We start from the raw sequence: 24888 nt of genomic DNA on the forward strand, positions 1-24888 counted from the left end.
TTATTCTAACTAGTAGCACGGGCGGGGACCACTGTTTTTTCCTCAGGTTGCTGCCGATTGCCATCAGATGGCGCTTAGAATATTGCACAATGTCCTTGAACAATAGATCCTTGTGCAACATCTACATGCTCTGAGTTTAATGAGGCTTAATCCAAGCCAGTGCGCATAGGATTGCAGCCCAAATTGATGCCTCACCCCTGCCAGCACCGAACACTTAATAAGCCGGTGTTCCTAAACCCTCCCCCCCAGTAGTTTTAGGTGCACCTACTTCTGCACAAGATCATGTTGTAAATAATGAAATGTCTCTGCACCTTTGGAACAAATAGCTTAAAGCAGTTAAAACCAATCCTGTTCTACATGAAGGTAATCTGATGATATAATTATATAACATCTCTTGACAGAACAGGAAAGCTTCACCCACTCAACATTTCCTGGCTTCAGGGAAGGTTTCAAAATGATCATCTTTGAGAAGGGGTAGCAATCTTGAGCATCTTTCCGCTTACTCAAGCAGAGGAGGGCAGAGGTTCACACACGTTTGCTTCATGCTCACAGTATCTGCTGTAGGCGGCATTGAGCAGGAGGTGGAGGGAAGTCCCAGGAAGAGACTCCACAATGAATTCATGCATTTGCCTCTGGCAGTGAGTGTTGGCCCTCATTCCACAAAAGCAAGTTTGGAAGAGATGCATGAAGCTGTGGATACAAGGGGGCTTTAACATTCTTTGTCTGCTTCCTCAAGATGATATGGTAAGTCTCAGTGTACACGTGTTTATGTGTGAGTGTGCGCATGTGCAGATACCCCTGGATGCCCAGAAATGGGTTCATAATTGTTAAGTCTGCTCAAATATTTTGCTGCTGAAAAATCTTCCTGGCTTTGACTCTAGTAGGTAAAGGTAAAGTGTGCCAACTCCTGGAGACCACAGAGCCCTGTGGTTGTCTTTGGTAGAATACAGGGGGGTTTAGCATTGCCATCTCCCGCACAGTATGAGATGATGCCTTTCAGCATCTTCCTATATCACTGCTGCCCGATATAGGTGTTTCCCATAATCTGGGAAACATACCAGTGGGATTTGAACTGACAACTTCTGGCTTTCTAGTCAAGTCATTTCCCCACTGCGCCTAGTAGTAAATTGGTTGTAGACTTCAGTCACTGTAATGTATTTTGTTGAATGATTCTTTACTCTCACTGTAATGTATTCGGTTGAATGACTCTTGATTCTGATATACCAGTCTTTCTCCATCCCTTAACACCACTTAAAGGAGTTTATTAATTTCCCACCTCTCAGATGCTCATCAGGCCTGTCAGAACTACTGGCTCAAATCCTGATATTGTGACTATTTATGCATCTCCTGGGTGTGCGGAGTTGCTGGTGGAACTGTAGACAGATTGGGTCACATTAGGGCAGAATCACCCTGTTCTCTAATTGCTCTGATTTCAAAGGAATTACATTTGAGATGAATTTACAATGCTGCCAAATCAAAGTGAATAAAATTCCCACTGTTGTAAGCAGGTGTCTTAAAAAACTGAAATGTTAAGAGGGCTCATGTGTCTTGTTTATGTTCTACCATGACATGCTTGCCACTATAATAAGCCCATATTTCGCTCTCTGTTTGTGACCTAGCACAATATTATTGTCATTATTATTATTACATAAGCCGTGTGCATGGCACTTTACACAGAATGAGAAAAATGTTTTCCTGTCCCAAGTTGCTCACAGAAGCAGGGGAAAATGTGAAGAATCTCTCTATATAATTCGCTAAGATGTACCCGTGGCTAATCCCGTGTGTGGCAGCTCTCGCAAGAGTTCGCAAGCAAGCTGCCGGGAGGGGGAGAGAAAGCGGCAGCAGCGGGGGGAGGGAAAGTGGCAGAGAGAGAGAAAGAGGCGGTGATGGGAGGTGGAGAGAAAATGGTGATGGCCGGCGTGGGGGAGAGAACGCGGTGGCAGCTGGGAGGGGGAGAGTAAACTGTGGCCAGGGAAAGAGAGAAAATGGTGGTGGGCGGCGGGGGCCGAGAACAGGGGGAGAGCTGAGAATGGTGGGGGGAGGATAGGGGAGAAAAAAGGGGCAACTAGACGCGCAGATGCTCAGTGCCCGGGCCAGCTAGTATGCAATTATTTCATGTACACATCCTTAGGCTTAGCTAACAGTACCACATAGGCAGTAGGGGACTGGGCAAAAAGGTGAGTTTTGAGGAGAGATTTGAAGGAAGAGAGGGACAAATTAAACATTAAAGTTTTTTCAGACTGAGAGCCCTTTTCGGACAAGGAACCATCTACATATTCTTAATACTATATTTATCTGAATCCAAGACTAGGCTTTTTCCAAGTTTTTTTTTTTAATATTAGAAATCAGGTGGTCATCTTAAATTCAGAGTCCTGTTCCTTTTGAGGAAATGCAGGTATAACCTGTATTTGACCTCTTCTTTTTAAGGGTAAAGGTAAAGTGTGCCATTGAGGAGGTGTCGACTCCTGATGACCAAAGAGCCCTGTGGTTGTCTTTGGTAGAATACAGGAGGGGTTTACCATTGCCATCTCCTGTGTAGTATGAGAAGATGCCTTTCAGCATCTTCCTATATCGCTACTGCCCGATATAGGTGTTTCTCATAGTCTGGGAAACATACCAGTGGGGATTCAAATCGGCAACCTCTGGCTTGCTAGTTAAGTCATTTCTGAAGTCATCAATACTGCCAGTTCTGACTGAAGCTTTTCCTTAGGATAGTTTTCCAATAATTTCCATAGTATCACATCATTAAAATGTCTAGGATTGCTTTCAATAGTTCCCTGGAAACTGATGCTGATTCCTGAAGACTCCAGGCTAATCTTGGAGGGCTGGCAATCCTACTCCTGTCTTTGTAGCTATACTTGGTCTCACAGTGGGTTGATATGGATGATACAGGCCTGGCACACACAGTTATGAAGGGTATGTGCTGAGAGTGTACCTGTTGGGACACCCTTCTGGCATGCTTCTTTATCACAGACGGGGGCCCTGTTCATCAAATGGTTCCTATATACGTTCCAGAACTTAAGTTCTTGGAATGCGTGCATAAAGACTATTTGAATGAAGATCCTCCCCCGGCCATGAGATAAAGGGATGTGCCAGGAAAGACAAAATGTCAGCTAAGGACATCCCAATGGGCACACTCTCAGCACATCCCCTTCAAAATCATGTGTGTCGGGGCCTGTATCATCCAAATCAACCCATTGTGTGAAAAGTGGTCCTCTGTGAAATTGGAGTGGCGGGGAAATGATTTGATTAGCAAGCCAGAGGTTGCCAGTTCTAATCCCCACTGGTATGTTTCCCAGACTATGGGAAACACCTACATTGGGCAGCAGCTATATAGGAAGATTTTGAAAGGCTTCATCTCAGACTGTGTGGGAGATGGCAGTGGTAAACCCTTCCTGTATTCTACCAAAGACAACCTCAGGTAGGGTTGCCAACTGTCCCTCATTACACAGGATTTCCCTCATTTCAGGGATGAAATGTTGGTCCCTATAGGGACAGCATTTGTCCCTAATTTATTCCATAGGATATAATTCAATATCATAAACGTCAGTGATACTCAGGCTCTTGATTACCACTACATACACCTCCCAGCCCTGCCCCAGCCAGCCCCCACACACTTGTGTCCCTCATTCTGGAACTTGTGTGTCCCTCATTCTGGCAATGAAATGTTGGCAACCCTAACCTCAGGGCTCTGTGGTCACCAAGAGTCAACATCGATGGCACACTTTACTTTAAAAGAGAGTGAACCGAAGAAGAGGTGTGTGTGTGTGTGTCTGTGTGTGAGATGAATGGGCCTTTAGATGCAGCTGAAGAAGCCTACAGCCGCATGTGTGCATGTCTGTCTGCATGCCTGTGTACTTTCCACTCTCTGTTTCTATTTTTGCTCATATGTGTAGGGGTTATATCTTTCAGAATATAGTTCTGATTTGCTTGAATGGCTAAACATGCCTGAACATTCATATATGCGAGCTGACATGAGGGGAAATTACTCAAAGTAGTCCCACTGAAATTAAAAGGGCAAGTTAGGCAATGTCTCACTTGCCCTTTGTTTCAATGGGATTACTTTGAGCAATTTCCCTTCATCATGCCAGTTTATATCAGCAAGTGCAAAGCGATTGCCTTGGAGAAGATATCCCAGCTTCTATTTTATGCCCCTATTCAGCCCAACCCGTTCTTGAGCTTTCAAATACTTTGCTTTTAAAGCTCAACGCTCCTTCCGCAGGCTGTTCTCCAGCTGGCTCTGACCTGCCCATCTACACTTCAGTGAAGTAGAATTTCGACAGACACAGAGCTGATGGGGTTTGCCACAAGCCCAAGAAGCAGGAAACTAGGCACCCCGCTCTCCCCAAACCACCACACCCACAAGCATTTGGGAACCCCATTCTGACTACATTTATGCCCACAGTCTTCTATATTGCTTTTAAAAAAGTAAATCATGTACTGGTGGCTAGTAGCAACCTAACTTTTTCAGAGCGGCATCCGTGAGCAAGACCTAATGGCCACTCTCGTACAATAAAGCGATTCCATCAAAAAGGAAAGTGAAAGGAATTTCGTTTTCCTAGGGAATGAAATCCTTTAGGCAGATCTCCTACAAGCTCGTCTTTCAATACTGCCTGATGACGTGTCGCTTCAGTTAAGAATAACAAGTCACTCTAAAAGCTACATGAGGAGGTTTGAAGTCCTCTCCTTGAGCACGGAGCCAGTCCGGGTTTTCCAGCAACTCGGGGTTGGAACGTCCCAGTGACCGGCTCTGCCAGCCGGCATGGGAATTTCCACAGTGCCGAAAAACTCCAAGCGGCAACTCTGGTCCCTCCACCCCAACTTCCTCTCGCATGTCACAACATTCCCCTTTCGCCCCTCCCCTTTTTAACCATTGCATCACGAAAAAGATAACTCAGCTCTGAATCACTGGCATCAAAAAAAGAAAAGAAAAGAAAGAGCGAGAGCGCCTGCCTGCCTGACCACAGGACCCCGTGTTAAACTTTTGCTCTGAGCTACAAAAGGCAGAAGTGTGTCTGTTGGTGTGTGTGTGTAGGTTCCCCGCCACTGCAGCTTATATGATTTTAAACTTCAAGAGGAAAAGGTTTGCTTTGTCATACACCTGCGGACCACATAGTTGCTGAGGACCATTAACCAGTTTGGGGAAACTATTTGGCTCATTTTCTCAAATCTAGCTGCACCCCTCAGACATGAAGGTATTATATTTATTTTTATTTGATTTATTTTTGCTTCTGGTTCTTTTAAACTACAAAACAGTGGCTGGTATAGATACTCAACACACAACCAGTTATATAAATAATGTTGCCATTTGAGGGTGTGTGTGTGATGGATTACAAGTGTAAAATAAGCAGAATTAAATAGTTCCAGCCTTTCCTGAGGTAAGGGGAAACTTCACCAGTTGACTTTCTGCCTGTTATGCTGTGCTAAATTTCTGAAAGGAAAAAACAAAGGTGGCAAGCTTACCTTTTAAAACTTCTGGCAAATGTTTCATGTTGTAGTTATTTCTGTATGGGAAATTTCTGAGCTGAGATGGGTGAAACAGCTGTTGCCTATCTAGTTATTAAAAATAGTTAAATTCAAATACAATCACATACAAATGTGATTGCTTGGACAGGTACATACGCTGACCCTGATCATACAAATCTTAGTTGTGCTTACCTCACAGAGAAATTTATTAGACAGATTAGTCACTACTGACTAGAGCCTTTTTGATCTGAAAGAGATTTAACCACAACTAATTGTAATTGGATCAGGCAGAGGCATAGGAGACTGGAGTGAGCCTTGGGGCAGAAATTGGGTTTCTTTAGAGAGGTATGAGGGGGTAAGCAAAGAGCAAGCCATTTGTGCCCCCCCCCCTTATTCATTTATACAGTGCTTCTGGGATCAGGACCGTTAAGAGTAGTGGAAAATAATAGATGGTTGAAACCGAGATGTATATTGTGTGGCATGCATAGGTATTCGTTTTCTTTCTTTCTTACTTACTTTCTCTCTCTCTCCTTCCTTCTGGTCTAGAGCAATGATTTACAAGTTTTCTACATTTAGGGAATCCTTTCTGAATGTGTCTTCTGTCATGGAACCTTCTCTGTTGCAGAAGATTTTACTGGGCCTCACTATTGTGCTTTGAACAGAAAATACACTCCAGAGTGCACTAAACATGTTGTAGGAGAGAGGATTACAAGCTGGGATTGCCATGTCTCTGGACTTGATCTGAAGTGTTGGGGTTTGTCCTTCCTTTCCTGGATTTTAAAGGAAAAGGAGTGGAATTTTGGACGGGGAAGCCTTTAACCAGGGGCATAGCCACAACTAGACAAGGGGGCAGGGGCATAGCTATAATTGAACAAAAGTGTCCAAAGAACACGGGCCCCTAGCTCCTGAGGGCCCTCCAGCTCCACTCCTCCCTATTTTCTTCATTAGCTCCCTCACTCTGGAGGGGCCACCAGAGAGAGGGATGAACACAGGCCCCCTCTCCCCTAGCTACGCCCCTGCAAGGGGGAACAAATGTTCCTGGGCCCCTGGGGCCAGGGGACTGTCACAGTGCCCCTCCCCCATCCCTGCATTCCCGTGTCCTCCTCTTGCACCCAGCTGGTGAACAAAGAGCTTGCTGGCTAGGAGCAGGAGACACAGCCTCTCTTCTTTTCAGCCTCTGCTTATTTCAAGCACCAGCTGGGTGCTTTCTTTTTCTGCCTCTCTTTCTTTCTCTCTCTCTCTCTCTCTCTCTCTCCATCTCTCCAACACATGGAGTGTGGCCAGCGTACATGTGCAGCAGCAACTAGGGAAGGAGCCACTTACAGGAGTTTGTCCCCTAGCCACTGGTGAGCTCCCTATGCCCTTGGTGTTGATACCGAGGACACAGTGGGGAGTAGCATGTGCTTCCTGTTGTGTAGGCTAGGGATGTGCAAACAGGTTCCATGATGACCGTGTTCGACATTGAACCATTTCAGTTCAATATTTCGGGGGTTGAGCCCAATCACCCCCTGTTTGGTCCGACCCCAGACCGAACGCCCCCTTTTAAAGCCATCCAAACTAGTGGCTATCACCACATCCCATGGCAAAGAATTCCATAAATTCATTTTGTGCTGTGTGAAAAATTACTTCCTCTTGTCGGCCCTAAATTTCTGGGAGGGAGGGAGAGAGAGACTGCTCTATGTTTTCCGCCCTTTGTGTAGATGTCTCTTGTATAAATGAGACTTTTTACCTGTTACCTTTTAGCATTATATGTTTCTCTGTGTTCTCTTACCAACACTGCAATCACACTGAAAACATAAAATCCTCTTTACTTTCTTCAGGGAGATCTCATGTTCTCATTATAATCAATATATGGACATTTAAGAAGATTCTCCAACTTTCAAATTTTCCAGCTTACCAACTACTTTGTGCTTAATTTTCATTATTATAGAAGAAAATAATTATGGCTTTTGTATTACCAAAGCTGCTTGAAACAAAAGGATTCCTACTTTTTAAAAATACAAATAAAATGTAGCTAATTAGTTCATTTCATTCTCAAATGTATTTTACTTTTGCAGAACTGTTTCTGAACCTTTGCTGTGCTTCCAGCTGTTAAGTTTCATTTCAGTCTTCTGATTCTAAAACTTAAAGTGAATATATCTAGGAGAACTAAAAACAAAACCAAGTTAATTACAGTATAGGTTTATCCAGGATCAGCCAAAGTTATTTTCTGCTGAGTAATACTAAGAGTTCAGTTTTAATAAACAAATTCCTAATTATGTTTATCCTCAAAACTGCTATAGAACATACTCCACAAGCTAAACTTCATTTAACACTGAAGAAGTGTGGCATGATGCCCCTGATATTTCAACCTCCTTTCTGTCTTGTACTAAGTTTTTGACTTTGGGGGTGTCACTTATCTCCATCTAATCAATACTCTTCAATGGTGGCTAGCTAAATGACTTTCGGAAGCTTTCAAGCAGCAGAGCTTGAGGGCAATAGGGTTTCTTTGTTGTTGTTTCAGTCATCTGATATTGATTGTGAGGGTGGGTTATGTGTGGTTGTATGAACGCTCTGTGTGTGTATTATATATGGTTGTAGGATGAACCCAGTATGCATTGGAGTGATGATGATCTTGCTCCGCATGTTATTTCCTGCTTTTTAATTGCAGTACTGTTGTTTGGATTGTGTTATAATTTGGAAGATGGGCCTTATATCAAGCATAATATTCTAGGAGGCAGCAGACTTGTCAGAATGTAAATAGCTGTAAACTTATATCAGGGCTGCTCAATATTGGCCCTCCTGCAGATGTTGGCCTACAATTCCCATAATCTCTGGCTATTGGCCACTGTGGCTGGGGATTATGGGAGTTGTAGTCCAAAACCAGTTGTGGGGGCAAAGTTGAGCAGGCCTGCTTTATATGAACAGACAGCTTTTGCATCTAAAACTAACCACATGAGGTGACAGAATCCATCTTTGGGCTTGCCCCATGACATCATTGGGCCCTGCCTTATGAGTTTCAGGGTCTGGGCTGGGGATGGCCTGGAAACCTTAGCCTTTCAGTGAAGCTTGCCATCCATTTCTTAACTTTTCATTGAGGAACCCCAAAGTTCTTCCCTGGAACACTATTAACTTCAGCTTTAAGCCTTGGTTCCCAAGTTTGGGTCCCCAGACTTTGCTGGATTACAACTCCCATCACCCCCAGCCTTTTGCCATTGTGGCTGGGGGTGATGGGAGTTGTAGTCCAACAACATCGGTTGGAAACCACTGTTTTAGAGTGCTCTGCAGCGTGACCTTGTTATTACAGTTGACTTGAATAGGTGGCTAAAATATATTTAGCAAGTGATATGTGTATTGGCAAAAACAATCATTTTGCTGTTTTCAGCAACTGGATACTCCTTTAAATCACTGACTGTAAAAGCAGGATTTCACTTAATTGTAAGAGTGGGCTGCCTAGTGAGGTAATTGTATTACACAATGTGTTGCACAGAGTAAAAGCAGCTGACAATTGAAAGGAAAACCTGGCATGGATTATGAAGAAATCTGGTATATGCTGATGCATGGGTAATACAGTCTATGTTAGGGTAAGATGTTACAGTTCAAGGTATTTTCCCATCATTTTGCTTTTTGTTACTGTGTGTTTGCTTATGACTCTGCAAAAACCGCCTTGGAGGTACAGAGTTTACAAACAGCAAAGAAAGGGACTGGTCAGGGGCTCATGATGTGGGAGTAGGCAATGGTTTTCAGACTGTGTTCTGGGAAGCCCTGACATCCCTTGGAAAACCAGAGGTTCTTTGATTCAAAGGCCAGTAATGGTAGACAAACCTCTTTGGATGCTTGCCAGTCTTATCCTATTGATTCTCCTAGACTCCTTAGTGACTTTGGATACCGTCAACCAGGTGCGTAACTATAATAGGGCAAGGGGAGACAGTTGTCTGGGGGCCCACTGCCTTGGGGTCCCCCCCAGAGGCAAGTCACATGACTGACTCCCCCAGTCGCGCACCCACCCGGGCTTCCTTCAGTTGGATTCATCCTCTGAAATCGATGTGAGTGTTAAGACCTGGAGCTACTAGAACAGCATGTCTTTCTCTAGTACCATAAAATGACTTGCATCGCCGACAGTTTACAAAACCTTTAGGATGATGTTCTATTGTGGCACATAGGATATATATAATATTCTTTACTTCATGAGCTAAGCTTCAGTGGGGGGGGGGATTTTAAAATCTTGTCTCTGGGCCCACTCCAACCTTACTACACCCCTGCCGTCAACCATGGTATCCTTCTGGGTCACCTTTCTGGGTTAGGATTAGGTGGCTCTGGTCCTTTCTGAGAGGGTTGTCCTCAGCAGTTGTTGCTGTGGGACTGCTGATCCATCCCATGGCCTTTAGCTTATGGGATGTCTCAGGGTTCCATCTTGTTCCCCATGCTATTTAACCTTTACATTAAATCATTGGGAGAGATCATCCAGAAGTTTGGGCTGAGGTGTCACCTGTGCACTGATGACACCCTGCTCTACTTCTCATTTGCATAAGCACTTTTTAAAGATGTATTCTGCCTTTTAGGAGTTCAGCCCTCACAATGTGGTGAACAAATTCTATTAAAACAATAAAATACTGAGAACAATAATATAAGACAGTGTTCCCCAACCTTTTTTATCCAGAGCCACACTTAACTAAAAACTGGGGCACACTGCCCACTATAGACCCATCTCTCTCTCTCTCTCTCTCTCTCTCAGTGGCAATGCTGCCACATACTTTTTATTTATTTTTGCTGCCATCCTCTTCCAGCTTTGTGCCCCCTCCTGGCACATAAAGGATTAAATCCTTTATGGATCTTATAAGAGGGGTTTAAACTTCCCTCTTCTGGAGCTGATTCAGAGTGAATCAGCATGGCATACTGTAGAGAAGAATGGCAGTTCAGTCCCCAAATAGCAGATGAAAACCAGTTTGGTGAGAAAGCAGTAAAGCAAGAGGTCTGGAGACAGTTCTTTAGTACTGAAGAACTACAAGGATTTATTTAAAGAAAAGGTTACAAACAAATGTGAAAAAGCCTGCAGCTTAATTTTAGCTGTAGCTCATGGCTGAAGAGAGAGACCAAAACAAACAGCCATCTTTGGAGAGACAAAATGGAGACTAACAGTGGAAGAACAAAGAAGGGAGGAGTCCAGCACTTTTATCCATTACCTACCCCACCCACCAGGGGTCACTATGAGACACTGCAGCTAAGAGCTGATGCTGCCAGAGTCCTAGCTCCAACACATACCAGCCAGTGTTCTGCGGCACACTAGTGTGCTTTGGGCATACCAGTTGGGAAACACTGATATAAGACTATAAAACCAGGCAGTTAAATAAAACTCTCGGTTAAGAACAATCAGCTAAAAGCCTTGAAAAATGAGTGAGTCTTCATGGCACACTTAAAACCAGCAGGGGTGGTGACCTGATGCATTTTCCTGTGGAGGGAATTCCAACTGCAGCACTCCCACCATGAAAGTCCTGCCCCCGGGTACTTACTGGCTGAATCTGCATCAACCATAGATGAGATCACAGTTAGAGAGGCTCACTGTAATATGTGGTAGGTTGATATGGGCAAAGGTGGTTTTTAAGATAACCCAGTTCCAGGCCATGTAGAGCTTTAAAGGTTAATATCAGCAGAGGCGTAACTGGGGAAAACGGCGCCCAGGGCAAGCTCTGCCTCTGAAATTGCACCCCCCCAGCCCCCCCCAACATCCTTACCCTATCCTTGCCAGCTCGCACCGCTGCTATCTGCGCCCTGGCCGGCGGCCCAACGGAGTCGTTGTGTGCCCCCTGGGATGGCTTGTGGGGAGTGAGCACCAAGGTCGTCAGCCCCCCTATCCTGTAGTGACCGCGCGGCGGTGGATCGCCGAGTACAGAGCGACGCTGAGGCCTGCCGTCTGGCCCGGCGTCACTTCCCAACTGCGAGGCATGCCTGTGCAGTTGGGAAGCAACGCCGGGCCAGACAGCAGGCCTCGGCGTCGCTCTGTAGCAATAGCAATAGCACTTACATTTATATACTGCTTTATAGCCGGAGCTCTCTAAGCGGTTCACAATGATTTAGCATATTGCCCCCAACATTCTGGGTACTCATTTTACCAACCTCGGAAGGATGGAAGGCTGAGTCAACCTTGAGCCCCTGGTCAGGATCGAACTTGTAACCTTCTGGTTACAGGGCGGCAGTTTTACCACTGCACCACCAGGGGCTCATTACTCGGTGATCTGTACTCGGCGATCTGCTGCTGCCCGCCACCGCTGCGCGGTCGCTAAAGGATAGGGGGGCTGACTCAGCCCCCCTATCCTTTAGCGACTGCGCGGCGGTGGCGGGCGGCGGTGGCAGGCAGCGGCGGATCGCCAAGTACAGAGCGACGCCGAGGCCTGCCGTCTGGCCCAGCGTCACTTCCCAACTGCACAGGCGCGCCTGCGCAGTTCATAGAATGAACTGCGCAGGCGCGCCTCGCAGCTGGGAAGCAACGCCGGGCCAGACGGCAGGCCTCGGCGTTGCTCTGTACTCGGCGATCCACCACCGCGCGGTCACTACAGGATAGGGGGGCTGACGACCTTGGTGCTCACTCCCCACAAGCCATCCCAGGGGGCACACGACGACTCCGTTGGGCCGCCGGCCAGGGCGCAGGTAGCAGCGGCGCGAGCTGGCAAGGGCGTGCGGCTGCTGCCCTGAAATATTTTTTTTGTGGGGAAGGGGGGGATCGGGGGGGTCATGGCACTTTTTGGCGCCCCCCACGTGACCCACCAAGTGGCGCCCAGGGCACATGCCCTGCCTGCCCCCCTATAGTTACGCATCTGAATACCAGCACTTTAAATTGGGTCTGGAATTGCTGACAGTTAATGCACCTAATACAATATTGGAATTATGCTATCATGCCACCTAGACCCCACAAACATCTGTGCAGCTACTTTTTGTACCAGCTGAAGTTTTCAGGCTTTCTTTTCAAGGCAGCCTCATGTCGATTGTATGAACAAAGTCAGATCCTCCTTCTCTAAGTAGGGCTGTTGCTGGGGAATTGGCCAAAATTGGCAGAAAGAGCTTCTGGCTATTGATGTCACCTGACAATCCAGTCTGAATGCTGGGTCCAGGAGTACCCCCAGACTGTGGACCTGATCTTTTCGTGGGAGTCTATCCAATAGTCATGTGCACGGACCGGTTCGGAGGCCATTCTAAAGGCCTCCAGACCGGTCCGGACACGGGGTGGTTTTGGTTCGGGTGGGGGGTTCCACAGGAGTACGGGGGGGGGCTTTACTCACCCTCCCAAGAACGACGCCGTATTTATGTGAGTAAGCGGGCGGCATGCCTCCCTGCCGCCCGCTTCATTCCCCCTCTCGGCGTTCCCTCCGTTCAAATTCTAAATCGGGCGGCAGGGTATCTCCCAGTCCCTGCCGCCCTCTTTAATGCCCCCGCTCGGCTGGCGGCCGCCCCATTCAAGCCTTCAAGACCCCTGCCAGGCCGGCCCGGCCCTTCCCTTCCCTTCCCTTCGCAAGGGGGACGAGCGGCAGAACTCCCTGCCTTCCCCCTTGCCGGCTGCGCTGCAAATGGCTTCTAAGAAGCCTTTTGCAGCGCAGCCGGCAAGGGGGAAGGCAGGGAGTTCTGCCGCTCGTCCCCCTTGCTAAGGGAAGGGAAGGGAAGGGAAGGGCCGGGCTGGGCCGGGCCGGGCCGGGCCGGGCCGGCCTGGCAGGGGTCTTGAAGGCTTGAATGGGGCGGCCGCCAGCCGAGCGGGGGCATTAAAGAGGGCGGCAGGGACTGGGAGATACCCTGCCGCCCGATTTAGAATTTGAACGGAGGGAACGCCGAGAGGGGGAATGAAGCGGGCGGCAGGGAGGCATGCCGCCCGCTTACTCACATAAATACGGCGCCGTTCTTGGGAGGGTGAGTAAAGCCCCCCCCGCCGTTATTTGGAACCCCCCACCCCAGTGCCGGACCGCAGCTCCGCGGTTCCGTGCACATCCCTACTATCCAAACCAGGTTGCAAACCTCCACCCAGATCAGTGGACTACCTAATCCATCACATCTCCATCTTATCTAGATTAAATTTGTTGGTTAGCCCTCATCCAGTCTAAAACTGGATTGTAAACCACCCAGACATGTGAGTTTTGGGCAATATATAAACAAACTAACTGCCTCCCTGTGATCAGTTGTGAGATCTGAGCTGCTGAAAGGTGGAATATACAGTTTTGAAAGGACCCTGCATCTCATGCAAGGCAATGATGAGGCTCAGGAAGCTTGGTCAGTGAATATGTAGACTAGGGGTGGATGGAAATTATGTAAACTGACACGAGATCCTAAAATTTGGCAGTATTTTCAAAAATGCAGTAAAGAACTGTGGAATGCCCTCCCTGTGGAGGTATGTCAGACCCATCACTGGCCTGTTTTAAGAAATCTGTAAAAACCCTGTCATTTCATGAGACCTTTTCTTAAACTGGTTTTTGTTTGGCTCATTTTGTGATCTGATACTGCAATACTTCTGCTGTTTTATGTTGCAATATTGGCTTCTGTTTCTGTTGTAGTTGTTAGTCCTATTTGTTTTAATGGTATCATTTTACTGTGAGCTGCCTTGCAAGGACTTTTGGCTTCAAAGGCAGAGTGGAACATCTTCCAATAAACAGTCCTAAATAGAAGGCATGTAGGCTGCCAGCCAATTCAGAACCACAGACTGGGCCAGTAAGCCATTATTTGCCCACATTGAGCAGTCTCTCTCTGCCTCCAGGTAGCCCCTCCCATGCGGGGAAGATTCTAAGTTTCAAATTTGCCTTCAAGCCATGTCCTCAGACCTAGATGGGTAAGGACAGCCTGTGGTTACTTATTGGTTAAGAAAAAGCAAATGAGCAGGCTTCTGAGTAAGTACATAGTACAATTACTTCATAGCATCTTGGGCAGAGGTTGGCACTGGAAAAGGTCCCAGGGCCAAACCCTGGCTCAGATTGGCACTGCTTCCATGCCCAAATGTATTGCAAGGACTCCAATGTCTCATGCTACGTGTGTGAGCACTCTAAGATATTCCCCTTAGGCTCTGGGAAGAGTACCTGCATGCTTGCATGTAGAAGATTCCAAGTTCCCTCCCTGGCATCTCCAAGATAGGGCTGGGAGCGACTCCTGCCTGCAGCCTTGGAGAAGCCACTGCCAGTCCGTGAAGGCAATACTGAGCTAGATAGACCAATGGTCTGACCCGGTATATGACAGCTTCCTCTGTCCTATGCTGTAAAATTGCAGCACAATGGCATGACATTTATTCATGGAATATCATCTAGGCCAATGCCATCTAAACCTCTCTTCTATCTCTTCCCAGACATTATAGGCATTACGTGGGTGTTGACTGGTTGCTTGTTAGTCACTGATTTCAATCTGCCAATTTCCTCTTTTCCATCAAGTTGTTGGCATGATTCTGCTTGGAATGTTATGACAGTTTTGGCTGCCCAAACAGGTGATCTGCAGCAGACATAAGTATGTACATGTATGTGTTAAATGGTTTGCTGAGCCATTTAGTGGCTTCCTTTGAGTTAAATTTATTTATTGTAATGTAGCTTTAAAAAACAAACAATATGAGTGCCTTCCCACACTTAAGCTTTAGGGTGGTAGATTTGACCCAGAGGTAACCAGTTACTGACCTCTGGGTTAGTGACTGCTTGAAGGAGCTACACTGAGGCCTTCTTGGAGCCCCTTCTCTGCTCCTGTTAATATGCTCTTTCCCTGGAACTATTCTGGAACCAGAATCTGCCTACACAATTTCACTATAACAGAGTGCCTTACAAAATCAAGGCAAATAGGGAAAAGTAGCACCATTTTAATCCAGAGGGTAGGGTACTCAGATGGGTAGGTGTTTCAGTCTATTATATCAGGAGTTTCCAGGCCTACTAGTACCCCTAAGGGTACCTTCCGTTTGTTGGTCCTAGATTTTCTTGCAATCAATTTCATGGGATGACTCCTGGTTTTAGGGAGAACCAGAGGGAGACGAATTTCTCTCTATCCACTTTCTCCACACCATGCATGATTTTATAGACCTCTATCATGTCTTCCTGCAGTCATCTTTTTTCTAAACTAAACTTTTTTCTAAACTGAGCTGAAGATTTGTGACAGAAGGGGTACACTTGTTTAAAAAGTTTGGGACCCCTGTGTTACATAACAAACAAAGTAGTAGTTAGGTACTTGTGGTACTTTAAAGGCTAACAGATTTATTATGGTATAAGGCAGGGCTGCTCAACTTCATCCCTCCTGCAGATTGTTGGCCTACAACTCCCATAATCCTTGGCTATTGGCCATTGTGGCTAGGGATTATGGGAGTTATAGTTCAAAAACAGCTGGGGGCCTAAACTGATCAGGCCTGGTATAAGGCTTTGTGGCTAGTCATGTGGTTCTAATAGCAAGCTTAAGCCTCTAAGGTGTAGCAAAACTCCTTTTCATATTTGTAGGAGGACATTTGATACTTTTTGGCATTTGGTATGGACAGTCGCACTATCCAGTGAGTATATTAACTAATTCTTGGAAAGATAAGATTTCATACTTCTTTAAATGCCAAATGGCATGGTCCTTTTAAAACAACAAACACAAACCAGCTACAATGTCATCTTTATTATGATTTGATCATTCTCCAGTGATAAGGGTCTGGCAGTTGCCTTTGTGTAAATTAGCCAAAGACTTTTACAGTGTTGATTTTATTTATGCTAATTTGAAAAAAGAAAGAACACTGACATCAAAGGTGATTGCTTTGGTACAGCAAATATTTGTGCAGATAATGCAGTGTTTGCTAATTGTAACTTGTCTACTTTGGGAATGTTCTTGTGACCCATTTCCTGTATGTTAGTAATAAAAAGGCCTTTATCAGTAAATTTATTTAGCTCATATTCTATTAGTTCATTCAGTGCAATCATATGGATCTGTCTGTGTTGAGAAGAAGAAAGGGACTGTGTACTATTCATAGGAACAGATTGAGCACAGTTGGCTTTTATCCTTCCTTCATCGTGCATCTTTGACATATCCGCAAGTACTTGAAAGTAAGTTCCAGTAAACAAAATGGGGATTTATCTTCCAAGTAAACATGGATATAATCAGGCTGCTCAAGTTGTGAACGATGAGTAAACCGTGTACACAGGCACAGATCTGTACACACAGGTACAATTATTCACACATTATGTTGAATACAGGTACAGCATTACACTCCCTATCTGTACCATGTATTTGAGGGAGCTGCACCAAGCTTCCTTTAAAATGAATGCAGGTACAGTCATTCAGACAGAAACGTACATGTGTACAGACATCTGTACAACCTAATGTCTGAATAGGGCTATTGCCTCTACATTTCTGTGAGATTTCTCACACTCCTGGTTCAGCAGTAAAATGTTCAGGTGTGATCATGGGAATCTCCACTGCAGAAATGTCCACAAATTAAGAAAGGTAATGAGGCTATTCACACTCGCGTGCAAAACTGGGCTGGGCTCCAGTGGCAACACGGCAGCAAACCCGCCTATGTAGTCACCCTTGAAAATGAGGTTAAGAGCTCCCTTAAGCCCATTTTCTTGATTGTGTGGCAGCCTGTGAATGCCACACTGCGGGGAGCCAGGGGAGGGGAGGGGGACACTCATGATGCACCGCACACTTGCGCAATGCATCATTGTATTTCCGGGGGCTGGGATGACACATCCCGGCCCCCCACCCTCCCTGGTGCCACGGAATGGAGGGGAGCGCACCCAGCAACGCTGGCTCAATCATCTGCGCTGGAAGAAAGTTTAACCAGCCTTCCCTGCACACCGCCCTCTAGCCCACCTCACTGATGATGAGAAGAGGCTCAATACTTTTCAGGTAGATACACATATTGCAGTTTAGTAGTTTTGTGCAGCTCCTATTTCTGAGGAGCTTGAAATTGTGCAGGAAAGCTTTCTGGTGAGTTGTGGCCTTAATTCATCATTAATGGTTTCCATAAACAACTGTCATTTTTGACAACTTGCTGGCATTAATGGATAATTGTCCATAACGCAAGGACATGATGGAGTGATTTTTTTGCCCGAAAGGATGTTCACTAGTTTTCTCCTGGAGTTTGTCAATTTAGAAAGTTACTTACAAAGTGGGCACTTGTTTTCAAAAAAGCACAGTTATTTTGTAATCTAAAAAATGAAAACTAATATTACATTTGGCATTTACATGTAAAATTGTTATTTTGAGTTGCACTTTTGATGAAAGTGAAAGTAGACCAATGGTTGAACCATTGGTCCATCTAGTTCTGTATTGTCTACACTACTGGAAGTGGCTCTCCAGAGCTTCAGAAGAAGGGTCTATCCCAGCCCAGGACTGAACCTGGGGTCTTCTACATACTCTAGCACTGAACTATATCCCCTTCCTCCAGTTTTCTCTGCAAATCTTTTCTGTACCATTTTTGAAGATGAGATGTTCTGCCAATAGGGTGGACCGCTTAGCTGCTATACTTCTATGGGCCTCACAAACATAAAAGTGCACATAAAACGACAGCCCTTATTTGTTAGGTCTGGTTTGGTCATATTTATTACATTTTAAAAGTAGACCTTACAGACCTGATTGATTGGGTGGTTTTTGTAGTTTTTTGTCAGGCACAGTTATTATTTGGTCAAGAGCACTAAGATTTGCACAGACTACAGCTCCCATAACTAGGGATGTGCACAGAACTGGCGGGGGCCAGTTCAATGGTGGGGGTGGGGGGCAGCTTTAAGGGCAGGGGAGGATGCATTTACCACCCCCGCTGAGTTTACCCCCCACCCCCACTGTGTTTACCCCACCGGCACTCATTTCATTAAACATCTCCCGGGACAGCAGCATACCTTCCTGCTGCCCCCTTTGCTACGTTTACCAGAAGTAGCGCATGCACATGCATGTGACATGCACGAGCACATGTACGTCGGGCATGCATGCATAACGTGCGCAGAGGCACATCAGCTACTTCAGGGTACTTCTGGGAAATGTAGCGAAGGGGGTGGCAGGGATGTACGCTGTCGCCTAGGGGGATATGTAAGGAACCGAGCACCGGTGGGGGAAACGCGGCGGGAGGCGGGTAAGTGCATCCTCCCCCGCCCTTAAAGCTGCACCCCCACCTTCGAACTGGTGGAACAGGCCACCGTTCAAACCTGTTTGAACTGGTTTGCAGGCCGATAAAGGGCCTCCAAACTGGTTCCGTGCACATCCCTACCCATAACTCCTATTGGTCATTATGTTTTGAGATTATGGGAGTGGTAGTCAAAACACAGCTGGATGGCCAAAGTTGTGCAGCCCTGGCATAGGGGTATCAGATGAACATACATTTATTCTTCAGGATTTGGCACCTGTGTACCTTCAGGACCGCCTCTCCCGTCCAACTTCAACCCACACTGTGAGGTTGCCTCAGGTGGGCCTTCTCAGAGTTCTGGGCCCAGGGGAGGTATATGGGGCCCGGGCTTGTGGAAGGGCCTTCTCTGTTGCAGCCCCTTCTTATGGAACACCTTGCTGCCTGAGATTCGTAATGCCCCCTCCCTTTTGTCTTTTAAGAAGCTTTTGAAAACTTATTTATTTTGCCAGGCTGTGTGTGTGTGTGTGTGTGTGTGTGTTCTCTCTCCCTCCTTGTCTTGGTGGTGGTGGTTGTTGTTTTAATTTATGAAAACCACCTTGAGTCTTAGGAAGTCAGGCAGTCGATAAATTGGCTAAATAAATTTCTATTCTGTCCTTCCTTCAAGAAACTTCCCTTTCTCCTCACAAGAACCCTCCTAAGGTAGGTTAGTCCACAGGAGAGTGACTGGCCTAAGGTCATCCTGGAAAACTCATGACTTGATTTGAAGCTAGGTTTCCACTCAATCCACTACACTACATAGTTCAATCTGTTGCTTTCAATTATCTCTGGTTGGCAAGGTGGCATAGAGAGCTAGACCAATAATCAAAATCTTTGCCAAAGATACTCCTGCTCTGTGACTAACCCATGTAATAGGGTTCAGGTAATTGCATGATAGCCCCAGATTGCAGGGCACCCTATGAAAGGATATGGCCCAAGAGAATGGTCACTCTACAGGCCGCTTACATAATAGTTTCCCTGAGATTCTCAAAGGATTTCACATTCATTATCTAAGAGATCCTTATAATAACCCTGAAAGAAAAGATCAGTATTACATTTTCAGTATCCTTATCCTATGATTATCACGATCATTATCCCATATTTTGTGGGAGGGAGGAGCTGCCTAAAAGCCACCGAGTATATGCATAAACTGAGATTTGAACTAGAGACTTCCTTGTGCTCTTAACCACAATGCTACACCTTCCACTGCTCTGTATGACTCAGCAAGTATAACCACAAAGTATAGTAGTGATGGGAAGGGCACACCAAGCAGCTGTATCCTTCTGCCGGTGTTGCAGATGGGCTTTTAATACAGGGCAAAGTGCCCTATGGCTATGGTGGCCCCAGGAATTTCAAATTAAAGCCAGAGCAATTGCAATGAAATTCTAAAGTAAAGGTAAAGTGTGCCATCAAGTCGATTTCAACTCCTGGCACCCACAGAGCCATGTGGTTTTCTTTGGTAGAATACAGGAGGGGTTTACCATTGCCTCCTCCCGCGCAGTACGAGATTATGCCTTTCAGCATCTTCCTATATCGCTACTGCCTGATATAATACCAGTGGGGATTCAAACTGGCAAGCTTCTGCTTGTTAGTCAAGCTTTTCCCTGCTGCGCCACTTAATATCTCAATCAGAAATGTGCTAATTTTAATAGCCAGTGTGGTGCAGTGATTAGAGTGTTGGACTAGGGAAACCTGAGTTCAAATCCCCATTCAGCCATGAAATTCACTGGGTGACTCTGGGCCAGTTGCATATCACTCAGCCTAACCTACCTCACCAGGTTGTGAGTACATACATAACAATGTACTGGGCTCTGGGCTCCTTGGAGGAAAAGCGGGGTATAAATGTCATACATACATACATATATGCATACTTAAGGAACGACAGTGGGGTGTGGGGTGTGTGTCCTTTTTTGGGTGGGGGTAAGTTGGGTTCTCTGGTAACAGAACCATCTCAGAGATTAAAAGAAATATCCCCTGGGCATTATTTTGATAAGATCACTCAAAATCACTTGCAGATCAGCCTCCACTTTTCAGTCTAGGACTGAGTCAGCTACTCGCAATTGCTAGTCTTGTAATCCCTCCCACTCAACTCACATGTTAAGAGCCTGGTTAAAAAAGCAAGATCAACACTGCGTTTGAAAGCTTTGATAATGAGGACCAACTGATGAAGAAATTATGGGGCTATTCTCACGATCAGGCAAAATTGGGCTAGGGGAGCCTAGCCCGATTTTGCCTGATCGTGTAAAACCACCGGGCTCGCAGGTGAGCCTGGTGGTTTATGAGCGGCTAGCCCGCTTTAGTAGCCCTCTCCTTAGCCTGGGTTTGCAGAGCAAGTGCTCTGCAAACCCGGGCTGCCTGATCATTAGTCGCGGCACAGCTCTGTGCTTGTGGCTACTCACGAGTAGACCCCCGGAGGGGAGGCGAAAAGCCAGCTCTGGGAGTCTCCCCAGTATGCCCTGCACACTCGTGCAGGGCATACTGGAGCTTCCAGGGGCCGCACGGCTCCCGAGCTCCCCAGCCTCCACCGGCTCCGTCACAGAGCCGGCAATCGTGTGGGCTCCCTCCCCACTCGTGTGTGTGTGGCTTAGCTCGCTCTCCCCGCGCACTCTCAGGAACCAGGTCTCACTGATCATGAGACTTGGCTCATTATGTTTTGGCCACAGAGGAAAATAATTCTGCCATCTCCTTCAGTTGGAAACAGAGATTTGGTTCACCCGTTCTCAAGGCTGTAGGGGTTTAAGGTTGTAGCATTAAAAGATTGCAAGAGAGGACACTCGCAATCGTATAACTGATCAAGAGCATAACTTGGGAGTGATTTGTGTGTTGTGTTTCCATAGCAATGCACTGATCTGTTTCCAAACAGATCAGTGAAGGAGGAGAGCTATGATATGCTTTCCAAGCAGCGGTGTAGTGAAGTGGCTGGGGGACAAAGTTTAGCCAGGGGGCCTCTATCTATAGTGCACACAAAGTGCATGTGTGCCCCCGAGCCCCAAGCCATGCCCCCTGTGTCTGATGTCAGATGCAAGGGGGCGTGGCAACCCCCCCAAGCCTTGCCCTCCCCGTCTCTTGAATTCACTGTGGCTGCAGCTGCTCCAGCTCAGTGGTGCAGAACGGGACCAGGCACGGGGCCGCAAGGGGCACCATCCTCTGTCCGGGGGCTCCTGCATGGCAGGCCAGGAGGCAGAGCAGCGGTGAGAGGCTGGGAGGAGGAAGCACAGGGGAAAGCTGTGGAGAGTGCGAGGGAAAGCGCCGCAGCAGCCTTGTAAACCCCTAGACCCTATGGGCCGGGGGACATTTGTCCCCCCATGTCCAATGGACACTATGCCCATGTTTCCAAGCCTTCATTTTTAGAACTGGTATTTTCAGGGAAGGATTGAGAAAATTACATTCCTGAGTGTCCTCCAATGTGTCTTTATTACTAACAGTGATACAATTGCCACAACCAAAGTTAAGCACTTTCCCACAAATGATTAGTGGAGTTCAGATGTGCCTACATTTATTTGTTTGGATTATGCCCAGTATGGCTGTATGACCTTGTTTGTCTGCATGGGACTGCTGTGGCATTTTCTTCTCCAGACCTGTCATTTTATAACTGCAATTATTTCTTAAGAGGCTCAGTTCTCTAGAATAATAATAAAAAGCTATCATTGTTCTGGAATAATTTGAGCTATCTGGTGGAAGTAAAGCCCTATTTAGTGCTGCCATACTGTCAATTCAAAGTCTTTGGGTGCTGTGCTCCAAAAACCATGCATACAAATCATCACACAAATGAAAACCTTTAGGGCACGATTGTGGTTATGAAGTTTCTTCACACTTACTGTACAAGGATAACTTTCACTTTTCAAAAAGTACTTGTATTTCATGTTCCAGGCTTACAATCACATGAGAATCAGAAAAGGAAAATAAAATTTTATTTTATGTATTCAACTATGTGAACAGATCTATGTGCAGTTCTTACTATTAATCATTCTTTCTGTTAAGAACTTGCTCTATTCCATGGGGTGGAGGGGGTTTTGTGCTTTTTCTAAATGAATGACACTTTGAACACCCCCCCCAGCCCTTTCTCACAGTGAGAAAGGGCAATAGGGTTAGCGAGGAAGAAGCCCTGAAGAGCTTACCTCCCCGCACACAAGCAGTTCCCTTTCCTTGGGCGGGCGGATAGCCTACCCAGATGAGCAACGGCTACTGCTGGTAGCTCCGAGGGTCGGGGTGCCGGGACCCCGCCCCCTGGAGCTCCAATAATGCATTATAGGGACCCTGCTCACTGAGTGCTAGCCGCGGGACAGACGATCGAAAAATGAGGTTAGGGGAGCTCTTGCTCTCTTAACCTTGTTTTAGAGGGAGGCTCCATAGGTGGGTTTGCCACTGGTACTGTATAGGTGTTTCATGACTGTTCACACATCAGAATGCACATGGAGGAAGAGTACTTGTCTGAAGTCATTCAATAACAAGCATTTCCTGTAGGTGGTAGAATGAAAATATATTAAGGGTTCTCGTCTGGCTCTTTCCCTGATGTTTTAGATTTTCATAGGCAGCTGGAGCTTTTGCTGTCAGGCCTTTTTCTAAAAAAAAAAAAATCCCAAACGTGAGATGGAATGGCGATGCAGAGAAGAGGCTACATGTGCTCCGTGAATATTTGGATCTGTTCTGCAAGTGGTGCTGGCACCCCTGAATGTATTACCTGTTACCAACTGGGTTCTCACTAAAGGGGGGAAAGGTGGTGGTGGTGGTTCGGGGTGGGGTAAGGGTAGGCAGGAACTCTGTTGTATCTTTTAACATCTGTCTTCCAGAAAAACAAAAGATGTTTCTTTCCGTATCACTGGGGGGAAAAGAGACATGTCAAGCCTCAAGGCTTCTTGGAAACCACACTATCTGACCTCAAAACTCTTCCTCCCGATTTGTGTGTAGACTATTTGAGGTTATTCACTGACTGGTGAAAGGCACACTGCACATACTCAAGATACTCGGTTTTTAAAAATTTGTATTTTGTTTGGCAGAGTCCTACTACTGACTGAAAACAGGTGTTAAGGCCGAGTCCTGCCTGTCATGGAACCCTTGCAAACACACACCCTGTCTCTGAGCCCCTAGCACCAAACTGCCCCTAAGTCAGCTGTCTTCGGGGGTGGGGGTGCTGCTTGATTCTCCGTGCCCACAGAGACGCCCTAAAGTGTTGCCAATGTGTGGTAAAATGCCCCTTGCCACTTGGCAGGGTGATACGAGCAAGCTAACTCGTGGAGACAATAACTCATGCAGAGTTGGGTCATAGGGAGTCAGAGTCAATACTTTTTAAACCGCAGTAGCAACCCTGGTCTCTTCTTCTCCTCGACAGGAGGCGAAGGCGACGTCTGAGGCGCCGAGCCGTCCCCTTTGAGCGCCGGCCCAAGCGCTCCCTCTTGGCTGCTACTCCTGGCCTGCCTGCCTGCCTGCCTGGCGCCCAGAGGTTCGGTTGCGGGTTTGGCCAGCTTCAGGCTACTCATTAGCCGAAAGCATCTGTGTCAAGCAGTCAGGAGGCGAGTCACGAGAGAGGCAGCGAGGCAAACGGGCTGTTGACAAAGGCCGAGCGGGGGATTTACTGGAACTGCGGCTTCTAGACGCAGCCAGCGCCCTACCCCGCCTCTCTCGTCCTGCGGGCAGCCAAGGATCGGCCGCCCTCCTCCTTCTCCTCCTCCCCCCTTCCCCCACTGCAGGGCGTGGACCCACTATAAGAGCCGCTGCAGCCGCCTCCGCGTCCGACCCGTTCTGGTTTTGCTTCCTTTGCAACTGCTGGGCTCCACTCAATCCATCGCCGCCTCCCGCTGCTCCTCTCAGCCACCGCGCGAGACCAGCGATGATCGTGGACAGCAGCCAGGACGCGCTGCTGGACGGCGGCGAGTGCGGCTCCATGAGCAGCCCTCTCAACATGGCTTTTTTCTACGGAGCGTCTCCTCACTCCAGCGAGGGGAGCTGCTCCCCCACTCACTCCGCTCCAGGATCCCCGGGATCCGACTCGGAGCTCTCGGGCAATAGCAGCGGCAGCAGCAGCGTCAGCGGCCGCCGGGACAGCAGCGACTTCAGCAAGAGGCGCTACTCCCGGAGCGGCGCGCGCCTAGCCTCACAAGGTACAACAGCCCCCCCCCCCGCCCCGTCTCTTACTCCCTCTGCACCCGGCTCGGGGCGGCAGCAGCCCCACAACGGCCCTGAGCGGAGGCATTTCTCTGGCAGTGGCCCCGCCCGCACTACAATATGGGCTGCTGGTGCTTTTCAGGCGGTCGCGTTTCTGGTTGCCTTGGTTTGCCCAGCAGATATTCCTTGGTTTGCCCAGCACCTAAGGTGCCTATTTTGAATTTTTTTTTTTAATTTTACCATTTTTTATATCCCGCTCTTCCTCCAAGGAGCCCAGA

At 47.1% G+C, this 24888-nt stretch overlaps 1 protein-coding gene across 2 annotated transcripts in view; it reads left to right on the plus strand.

Annotated features, from left to right (window-relative positions):
- The first annotated feature begins 4939 nt into the window (after window positions 1-4939).
- NFKBIZ (NFKB inhibitor zeta) overlaps window positions 4940-24888 on the plus strand; it is a 33272-nt gene continuing 13323 nt past the window's right edge. The window contains exon 1 of one of the 2 annotated variants that reach the window (XM_053312838.1): window positions 4940-5195. Coding sequence is in view for 1 of the 2 variants with exons in the window: in XM_053312837.1 (XP_053168812.1) it covers window positions 24336-24606 (271 nt within the window). In the remaining variant the exon portion in view is untranslated. Of the gene's footprint in view, window positions 5196-24256; window positions 24607-24888 lie in introns of those variants that run through there. The other variant, XM_053312837.1, reaches the window with a different exon arrangement.

The sequence above is a fragment of the Hemicordylus capensis genome, chromosome 3 (assembly GCF_027244095.1).
Source record: "Hemicordylus capensis ecotype Gifberg chromosome 3, rHemCap1.1.pri, whole genome shotgun sequence".
Taxonomy (NCBI): Eukaryota; Metazoa; Chordata; class Lepidosauria; order Squamata; family Cordylidae; genus Hemicordylus; species Hemicordylus capensis.